Here is a 10,805-nt window from a genome sequence, read left to right as displayed (position 1 = left end):
GGCGGCCGGAGGGTGATTCTGTCTTCCAAAACTGCAGGCTGTGGGTAGCTGCGTGATCCAGGAATATTTGAGGCTACGTGAAGTTTTTACGGTCTTAATAAAGCTCTCAGTAACGAAAAGAACGCCATGTACTAACAAGGTTTTGTTATTTCAGATTTTGCCTGTGGCTCACACTAAAATACATCCTGATCAGGTATCATAGGTCTTTTGTTTTGTTGTCTCTCATGTCTTTGCAAATACATGTAACATCCTAATTTATCACCCCCACTTTGTTTCAAGTCCCAGACTTTCAAAAAACCTAAACCATTAAGTGACATTAAAGCCAACAAATTTTTTCTAGGGGGAGGAGCTGTGAACTTGGGGAGAAACACTTAAATACTAAAGATCTGTCTAATCTGCAGAAGTTGTGATATAAAGCTTGAAAGAGCCTTATATTGTAGGCTGTGGCTTTTATCCACTTACTTTTGTGTGAAAAATGAATTGCCTGTCTGACCAAAACATCTTTCAGAAAGCATCTGATCTTTTTGGTAATTCATCATCACTTAAAGAAGCCACTTATATAGTGCAAAGTGAATGCTGGTTCTAAAATCAGGTTAGCAATAAATGTAATCAGAATAAGCAAAGGTAGAAAAAGAAGATTGCAGAAAATAAACTAATTCTGAAAGAAACAGGAATATTAGAAAAAATAAATTAATCATTTGAGGAAGTTTACAGGTTTTTTTAATCACAATTTATTTTTCTGCTTTAAAAAACAGACATAGATGCAAATACTTTGTATCATTTAGTTTACAAAACTCAAGTGTGATCCATAATATGGCAAATATGCCTTGTGAGTCTATTTAAGCCATTGTGGTGATATATGCAAAAATTGCTGTGGTTAAGCCTTCCATTTCCTCATTGTTAACAATCATCACATAAAAACCTGTGTGATGCTTCTACTCCAGAAGTCAGTGCTAAGAAAATAAAAGAGGCATTTTGTGGCCAGCCCTCCTCTGAAGTGCATTATCACAGTAAGAGTGATAAGAGAATGCATAGATGAATCACAAGGTGAGCAGAGCATTGAGAAGCCCTTTTACAGATTGAAGAGATGTCTTGGTACATCATATGCCACTAAGTACATATTTCAGCATACTTACAAGTGTCTAATAAACCAGTTCCTCTGCATGGTAGTAAAAAGATTGTTGCAAGAGAACTGCATTCTTAGCAGGCATTTTCAAAAAATCTGTTACATGACCGCATGTGCTTCCTCATTTGCAGATATTGCTAGTAATTTCACACTGTAATGTTTAACCATCTCTGGCTGTCTCTCAGAAACTAGGTGAAAGTGTTCAGCAACTTCTTGTGGCAAAAATTGCAGTCTACTTGATGACCTTCTTAATAGTTACAGTGGCATGGGCAGCTCATGTAAGGTAGGAACACAGTATTTAACTCTAAAGTTAAAGAAAAACTATTGTTTAAAAGGACAGGAGGTACCCATGTGTCTGATACATTTCTGTCTTGATATATTTCTGGATTGTCTGTTGTTGGAGCAGATGAAAAAATAATTGTAAAGAAATGCTACGCTAAGCAGTGTGTAACTACTCTTACACCACCGACACAGTGATACAAAGAAAACCAGCCATTATATATCTTTTAAATTAGTGTTACTCTTCATTTTACTTCATATTCCAGATGGAATTAAACTTCTAATTATGCTGAAAAAACCATGACTTTGTAACTTGTGTGCTACACAAATAGAGGAACTGATACAGCACAGCTGGCGTAAAACTTGTCTCTCTCAGTCCTCAGCAGTGTTTCTCACAAAATCAATCGTCATGTTGCAGATGCTGCATTTTATAGACCTGTGGACACTGCCACCTGCCTGTGTCTTGATAGTTAAAAAGAAATAGACATGCAGGCATCATACTGGAATCAGGGCAGTTTTTGTTTGAATTTTGAAATTTACAAATGTTGCTATATTCTTTCCTCAAGTAAGTTGATTGACTGCATTCTAATAGAGGTGTGCAACCTGTAATTCAGTACTTGAAGCTGATACTTCACATCAGTGCTCTTATCATGTTGCTTTTCTTTGCTTAGGTAAGTAAATGCTGAGACATAGTCTGAATCATGTAGGGTTTTGTGGAGGGTGATTAGCTCTATTGATTCTAAGTGACACTTCTGTGGATTGGGAATTTCATTAACAAAGTGTGGGGCAGTTTGGAAGAAAAGCTTATTTTCTTTGCATAATAACAACTGTGCTGTATCTTCAGGAGAAATAATTATAAGCCTTAAAATTCTGAAAATACTCTGGCCCTAACAGTGTGAACTTGCTTCTGTTCTCCCAAGTAAAAGTCAGAGAAAATCACAATAATAGCTCTTCACAATGACATATGAGACAAAGAAAAATCTGAGACTCTGGATGGACTCTGAACATCTGGATCTGCTCTGGAAGATCTGTGCAGTGCTACTGCAGGGCTTGGTTCCCTACAGAACATTGCTTCGTCTGACATGCTAAAAGTGAAGCTGGTGCCTATATTTTTATTTTGCCATCAGAATATCAAATGGACTTGTTCGTGTTCTTGTGTGAGCGGTGAACAGTGCCTGCTGGGGAAAGTCTGCCTTTGTTCATGCTTCAGAAGCACTTGATTAACAGTCAGCACAGGCCATCAGTCTCCAGTTAGTCCTGGGCCATACCTGTGTTGAAGTAAATAGGTGATTAACTGACAGCTAATTATAGTTGTCCTGTAGCTCCCAAGCCTTGTGCAGCTCACTAGCAGTTTGCTGGCTGTTCTGTCCCAGGTGTGTTAGGTGGCAAAAGATAGAGCTGTTCTGAAACAAAACTGCTGTGGGAGAAAGCAAACCAATAGTCTGACCTGTGACTTGGCTGCATTTCATCTTATAGTGAAATGGCAAGTCCTCCAGAGAATCGCCATCAACTCCTGCTTCTGAATCACCCCTGTAGCTTCCATTTTCCGTATCCATTTGTAGTTCACTGCCTTGTTAGGTTTTTGGTATGTGAGTCAATGGGTCAGAACTGACATCTGGATCACTTCCTCACAGATGAACTAGCTGTTAACAATGGTGAAATTTACTTCAAAGTAAACGTATAATTTCAGGTATAAAGGAAAGATAGAGTAAGGCGGGGGCATGGGGGGGGATGACCCGGACAGTTTGCTACATCATATGCCACTTGTCCTTCCAGTAGAAATGAGGTTCTTAATAACTGCTCCATGATGGAACTTGACTGCTTGACTGTTCGTATCTCACTTTTAAAACTTTTCCAACAAATTACTTCCAGGGTTGAGCTAATGAGTTTTCTTAGTGCCTGGACTACTTGTATAAATTATGAAGCAAAGGATATCAGATTCCCCTATAATATCATAAATGTATAATTTGTGCACAGTGTTGTAAAACATATTTTGGGAGCTGGCTTGTTCATGATATCTTGCCTTGCCTTGACAGGTTGTTTCAAGTGATAGAGCTTATAGATGATGTCCTTGCTCTTCTAAATTTGGTGAGTCTTGTCAGTCATGCTGGATGTTTAAGTAGCAAGCACAGGTCACTATTTCTTAAGTCTGTATGTATCTATTCAAAAGTTTCAAATTTGAATAGCAAAACTCTGCCAAATTTCCAAGTCAGGAAAATACAAAGAGCTTGAATTCCTCCTTGCCAAAGTGGCTGATTGATAACTAACTGGCTTTTAACTTCCACGTGTTTTACTATAAACCAAAAGAAGCTCTGCAACTGGTTAGTCTGAAGTTGATCTGAGAGAATGGAAGAGGCACCTCTGGCAACAGCTTTTGACTGTGTTCATCTGTGTCCGGCTGAAATATCTGTCTGCCAGGCTTAAGAAAATGAAATGCTGTTTTGTGGCAAAAAATCTCAGTGGTAGGTTTGAATTACAGTTACATTTTCAGTCATTTCTCTGTTTAAGTTGCTCAAAAATTCGTTCTGAAGCTTATGTGAAACGGGATTATATAATCTTTCAAAAAAATACCACTGAGACCAATCGCTGAATCAGTGTTTTGAGCTTTACACTTGCCTAAATCTTATCTCTTACAAATCCTTTATTTATTTGAGTATCTTTTTTAAAAAAGCCCTGTAGTATCTTGGTTAGCAATAGTTGTAATGGGGTGCTGCAATGGTGAACATATTATTGCTTTCAGCTAGAGCTTTGTATTTTGCGATATTGTTTAAAATTCTGTTCTCTGACAGTGTGCAACCACACAGTTAATTTAATTATTTTGTTAACAAAAATGCTGAGTTTAAACTCCATGAGATAACACTACAGGAAATTATGTTAGAGGACTAACTTAAGGCATGAATTCTTATATAATGTAGCTTTCAAAGCAATGTATTTCTTTATGATTGAGCTGTTTTGGTTTTGTTTTAATTTGGCTTTTTTATATATGAAATATTTGTGATTAGAGATTAATGTTTTTGATAAATCAGAAACACCTCTTTAGGAGATGTGGTACTTTTGGCATTGCTACTTTAGAAAGAAGTCTGTTAAGAACCATAGCAAAACTTTTACCATGGTATTGGTAACAAAATTGTAGTGTTTTCTAAAATAAGCATGTACAGTTTAGGTAGCAACCATGGAAGACATACAGAACTAGCCATTTGTTACAGTCAAAGCTCACCAACTTCAGAAATGTGGACTTTTTCATGATGCAGGACGAGCATTTGATCTGTTTGTGTTGCATTCTCTGGACACATCTTTAATGAGAGAATTGCTTGCTTTGTATTCTACCCAGTGTTTCAGTACACTTTTTTCTTTTTTAGGCTTGTATGATGATCATAACTTTCTTGCCATACACAGTAAGTACTTTTAAAAAATTTGACACATGTTTAATTACAGGTTTTTTTTCCTTTATTTATTTGGAAAGACTTTACCAAAGTATTCAGATACCCAGGAAAGTGTTGTTATAGTATAAACCCTGAATCTGTAGTAATAGTTAAGCCTCACTTTTTTAAAATTCATGACGACATGTAATAACCTTCAATTACTGCATGTTATAGACCTGTCAGAAAATTAGTATTCTGGAAAATTATAATCATGGAAAGTCATAGTTTCCCATGATTTCTTTAAAAAAGCAGGTGTATTGAAAATGTGAAAGTTGCCTGATGATAATTTTCCATTTTGTAAGGGAACTAAGGCTGTATTTCAAATTCCTCTTTAGATGACAGAACACTTCCCTTTTGTAATATAGACAGAGTTTTTGGTATCACTTTTGACTTATTCAGCAAGGTTGATTCTGGCAGCCAATCATTCATTTTTTAAATCTGCAAATTTGATGTTCTGCACAATTTCTGGTCTGATGACCTTTAGACCTAGCAAGAATATTTGCAACTGAACACCGTATTAGCAGAAAAAAAAAGAGTTGCTTAAAAAGCACTTAATATGACAGGCACCTGTTTCTCTGTGGATGTATCTGTGTTATATATTAGTCTGCAAAGAATAAGGCTGTGGTCAGTTAAACGATCTTGATCAGCAATAGCACATACTTTTGACTTTGCCTTGAAGCTTAAATAATTTTTGGAAAGTTGTCAGTACTAGTCCCTGCTTTTTTTTCCACCTAATGAAGCTACAGAAATTAATAAAACAGGGAACCATGGAGGTACAGAAATTAAAAGATTCAAAAAGGTATCCTAATATCCAGAATTTTCACAGCTATGAAGATCTTGTCCATTGAAAACACTGTTGTTAAACTTTATGCTCAGCTACAAGCCAGTCTGTAGTGATTATGGAGACACAGTATCAGAGAGGTTAATTTTTTGCACTATCAACATGGGAGCAAACCCATCTCTCCAGATGCCTTTGGTTGGGATTCCTGCATGTATTTGTGACTAGAAATTGCATTTAGTGGAAGTATATTGAAATGCAAAGTATTATTTTGTTTTTTGAGTTTCAGTATTGAATGAAGAGTACTTCTGTTTCTCTACTGCTATTCCTACATTGTTTCTTAATTAAATATTTAATCTAGTTGCATTTCTTCTCTAGTTTTCCTTAATGGCCTCCTTTCCAGAGGTACCTTTTGGCATTTTCCTGTTCAGTGTGTGTGCTGTTGTCATTGGCCTTATACAGGTATTGGAGCTATCCATTTACATTTTCACTTTTAAATAGATTTTCTTGGGTAGAACTAAAATTGTGTTTCTCAGCTATGGGTATAAATTGCTATATATTTTTTTTGTTTGTATAGTAATCTTTTACAAAGCTGTGCCTGTTATGGTAAAATCATATCTGTATATAAGATGAAAGTTTGCATTGCCACTGTCCTGTGAAGCTGATTTATGCAACTACATCAGCTGATCTCAAAGTCCACAGGATAGTAATTCCTTTGCCACTCTTTAAAAAATGCCTTGGGGAAATAGCACTTGACTTTTCCGGCTGAGCTGTGCAGCAATGGCTGAGTGAATGTTGGCTTTAAGCCTCAGTCCAGTGGCACTATTTTTCTCCTGGTACAGTTCCTTGTAGCTTTCTGTTCCTTATTGTGGAGGTCTTCATTCCTCTTTGTGTAAGATCCATGGTCATGGCAAGCTCTGCAGAGGAGACCAAAATCTTGACATGAAGTGTACTGTCAAATCTCAGAGTTTCTAAGACCAGCCCTCCACGTGGGAGTGAAGAATAAGGCTGAAAGTATTCTGGAATTTGTTGATTTACAGTTTTAGAGTTTTATATTTGAAATGCTGCATATACTTGTATGTAATAGCTTCAGTAATGCTTTTCTCCTTGCAGGCTGTGATAGTAGCATATGGATTCTATCACCCACACTTACTGAATCAACAGATACAGGTGTCTGAGAATCAGAATTTCTATAAACGTCATATCTTAAAGATTATCCTGAGAGGACCAGTTTTATGTTTTTTAGCAGCCATCTTTTCTTTTTTCTTTATTCCTTTGGTAAGTCCTCCTAGTTAGCCAAAAACTTTGATGCAGCAGCTTATATTAGATGTATTCAGGATCCTGTGTTAAAATAATGATGTCCATGTTAAATATGCAGAATTCCTCAGTTGCCACTTCTGCGGTGTTGTAATCATGGCTGCTGCTTCGTATTGAAAGTGTTCAGTTCACAGATACCAATCTGTAATTTCATCCGTGAGTTTGGATAGTTTTGAAAGAATATTCTGCTACAATATTTGCTTTACTTGCTCTGCCTGATTTTTTTAATGCTTCTCTTAATTAGATGCAGGTCTTCTTAACCGTAACTTAGCATCTTGCCCATCATAAGTAAATGAGGTAATGTGGAAGGTTACATGAAATAAACATCACATTGCACAAACTGAAGACAAGTGTATATAATTGCTGCACTAACTCAGGGTGTATGAGCAAATAGAATAAGTAGACCAGTCAGCCAACCTGCATCTCAGAACAAATGTTTTTGGCTAAGGCTTGGTCTTACACAGCCTTTTTATCTACTATCTTTAGTAAAGGGCAATGAGTTGTTCCTACGTAGTAATAGCCTTTGTCTTTCTCAGAACCTCCACCTGGAACTGAAATGTAGTTTTTGAATGTATCCTGAGCTTCCTTTCCTCTGTCTTGTTCGTTAGGAAAAGGTGGATTTAACTGAATTTTGAGAAAGATTCCATAGGAATTAACAGCGTTTAAATAATCCCCAAATTTGGGAGGAATTAGGTTGCTGTTGATAAAAGGGACAGTTATGAGTCCAAATGTGAAAAGGCCTAATTTTAACTGAAAATATGTTTTCCTCTTACACCCTTACTTCCCTCTACTCCCTCACCTTCTTCACTAGTGTATTTTCTTTTAATATTAATAACAGTTAAATTGGTCTCAAAGTTGCTCTTGTGTTTAGACTTGTGCAAAGCCTGTGAACAACTTATGACATACTGAGGTGTCTTTGGGACAAAAGTAGTAGAATCATAGAATCATAGAATATCTCAGATTGGAAGGGACCCGTAAGGATCACGTGGGATAGTTCTCCAACTTCCAAGTGATTACTGCATTTTTGTTAGCAGAATTATTTCCCTTCTGCTTTTAGCTTGCTTCATTACTGGTACTAAATTAGCTATCAGAAAGCAGTATTAGGTTGCATGTGCAATATTCAGGAGGTGCATGTGCATTTCATGTGAGCCTTTTCCATGTCATAAAATCAAGATTAGTTTTTCTCAATATGATTATACCTAAAGATTGAGAGTAATAGTTTCATATTTGAACTTGGAGGTAATTTGTATTTTGATAACTAAATTTAAACTGTATTCATTTTCCTCTCCATAGTCTTACGTACTTCTTGGGCTCGTAATCGTTTTTCCGCATCTCACTCGATTCATTACATGGTGTAAAACTAAGATTGTTGGTGAGTAACAATATTCAGGGGAGTATGTTCAGATATGTTATCCTAACACTGTGGAATGAAGTCATTTTAGTTCTGCTTCCATTTTCAGTCTTGGAATGTAGGGATTTTGAGGTTTATTGCCATGCTTCCATACAGTTTCTTCCTTGCTCCCAGGTTTCCCTTAATTTGTGACTAGATTTGTGTAAGGCAGAACACATTCAAAGATCATTTCTAAGCGCAAAACCTCTCTGGTTTGTCCTGAATACGCACGTGCGTGTACACACACAAAAGTACATAAATTATGGCTGCAGGCCATCTATCCCTTTTCCATGCTAAAAAGGGAACACGGGGATTGAAGAGTATAGGAAGCGAGCCCAATGCCTGTATCACTTTCTTCCCAGCAGTATTGTATGGTCTCACATTTTCAAACTGGCAAGCACAGCACCTATAAGTCAGACTTTTTCAGGGTAATTAACTGTTTAGAGTGTTGCATCTCATTAATCTAACTGCTGTGGTCTAAAGGTGTGCCTTCACACATGGCACAAGTCAGCCTAAATCCATGCTTCTGACCTGTGTGAATGAATCGCACACTTCTTTGTACAGAAAGATTTTGGCAGGTGGGGAGAAAGAGAAAGGGAGGTCACAATAGGTTGTTTAATTACCTTGTTTTATACTACCTGATTTTGTCTTTCATTAGTAAACATCCAGATTTGTTTCCAGGTGAGAGAGATGAAGAGGAGGAACACCATAGCTTAGAAACGTTCACTTTTTACCTCAGTGAGCCTTTGAGTAAGGAACGCGTAGAAGCATTCAGTGATGGAGTCTATGCTATTGTAGCAACCCTGCTCATTTTGGATATATGGTAAGGCTTTGTGTTGCCTTGTACACATTGCATTCTTAAATATAATATTAACTTTTGTCTACATGTAATATTTGAGGAAATAAAATTAACCAAACATTGTCTTTGACTTCTAAAATCTGCAGTGGTTACTTTAAGTGTGATTTTCTGGAAAGACACAGAACACAAACAAAAGATATTTCTAATGCCCACGTTTCAGCAGTAGTGATCATCAGTCTATTTAATGTATGTTGGGGTGGGGAATCCTGAAGAACAAAGCTTCCTTTTCACCTAGTCATGTTTTCAGGTAAAAGGCTTTTATCAACAAAAGTTGTTTAGTCACTGTGGCAATTTTATTACATTAACCTAAAGGAATGCCAACTTACTTTCAGTTTTCCTTTCAGATCTAATTTATTTGCAGAGCTGTTATTTGAAATGCTTTTTTTACGTTACAAATTAGAGAACTACAAAGTGGATGCCTGTTGTTCCCTGCTTGCTCAGAGTAAAGCAACATAGTTCAGTGTTGCTCCAGGTGTGTTTCTATAACAATAATATGCAAAGTAAAGTAAATTTTCTCTTCACAGTGAAGACAACGTCCCTGATTCCAGAGAAGTTGAGGAGAAGTTCCATGGCAGCCTTCTTGAAGCTTTAAGTGAATATGGGCCAAACTACCTTGCCTACTTTGGCTCATTTGTAACAATTGGTCTCCTGTGGTTTGTCCATCACTCACTTTTCCTTTATGTAACAAAAGCTACACGATTAATGGGACTGCTTAACATACTTTCATTGGCTTTCATTGGCGGGCTTCCGCTAGCTTACCAGCTGACCAGTGAATTTGCAGAGAAGTCTCATAATGAAATAGAAGCCATTCAAGTCAGCTGTGTTATCACTTTCTTTGCCAGCATATTTCAGTTTGCAATATGGACTACAGCCCTCCTCCATGAAACAGAAACTTTGCATCCTTTTGCTAGATATGGTGGCAAGGAGCATGCCTTCATGTTTGCCAAGTTGGCTCTCTACCCTTGTGTAAGCCTTGGCACCTTCTTTCTAACATGTTTGTTAAGTGAATTTAGCACAGCAATTTTCCATCTTATGCAGATTGTAGTCCCATTTGCTTTTCTTGCCTTGCGCATTTTTGTTAGAATTTCTTTAACTGTCATAAAGTCTGTGATGTCTCTCTCCAGACAGAAGGTTGTATTGTTAGAAGAAGGTGCATGTGAAGTTATAACATTAACTTCAGTTATTTGAACTCACATTATCTTCATGTCTGGATAATATTGATCTACACCAAAGCCTGAGTTGGCCATAGGTGGGACATACTTAAGTTTTACCTGGTCATGCTTGAGACCCTTTCTCCAAAATCTGTAACTGAAAGCACTGGGTAAATAGGGGATATGAAGAAAAGCATGTTCCCCTTCCTTTAGAGTTACCCTTTTGGAAAAATGCTGCCTGACATGTAACTGTAGTGATGATCGATTCAGAAGTGCACAAACAGATGTCCGGCAAAATGGCCTTTTTTCTGACATATGGCAGTGGTTATAGCAGGCAAACACAGGTATAGAAGTTGGTTGTGCCACTGTAAGACAGGGGGTGAAGCTTAGAAGACATAGAGACCTCTGGATTTCTAGATGCTGTGTCATGGTAGAATGTTTGTGCATACAGGTTGCTGGTCTCCTCCCCCTCCTTTTTTTAAA

At 37.2% G+C, this 10,805-nt stretch overlaps 1 protein-coding gene across 1 annotated transcript in view; it reads left to right on the top strand.

Moving 5' to 3' along the window:
• Positions 1-10,359, top strand: part of TMEM175 (transmembrane protein 175) — a 12,579-nt gene extending 2,220 nt beyond the window's left edge. The window contains exons 2-10 of the mRNA XM_009883314.1: positions 155-193; positions 1,312-1,409; positions 3,442-3,493; positions 4,765-4,800; positions 5,984-6,067; positions 6,719-6,883; positions 8,216-8,294; positions 8,994-9,135; positions 9,696-10,359. Of these exons, the coding sequence (XP_009881616.1) occupies positions 1,366-1,409; positions 3,442-3,493; positions 4,765-4,800; positions 5,984-6,067; positions 6,719-6,883; positions 8,216-8,294; positions 8,994-9,135; positions 9,696-10,359 (1,266 nt within the window). The 5' untranslated portion in view covers positions 155-193; positions 1,312-1,365. The remainder of the gene's footprint in view (positions 1-154; positions 194-1,311; positions 1,410-3,441; positions 3,494-4,764; positions 4,801-5,983; positions 6,068-6,718; positions 6,884-8,215; positions 8,295-8,993; positions 9,136-9,695) is intronic.
• Positions 10,360-10,805: the final 446 nt, after the last annotated feature.

The sequence above is a fragment of the Charadrius vociferus genome, unplaced genomic scaffold (genome assembly GCF_000708025.1).
Source record: "Charadrius vociferus isolate BGI_N301 unplaced genomic scaffold, ASM70802v2 scaffold343, whole genome shotgun sequence".
Classification (NCBI taxonomy): domain Eukaryota; kingdom Metazoa; phylum Chordata; class Aves; order Charadriiformes; family Charadriidae; genus Charadrius; species Charadrius vociferus.
The sequence above is the reverse complement of the archived record's forward strand: the minus strand, read 5'-3'. Positions and strand labels throughout refer to the sequence as shown.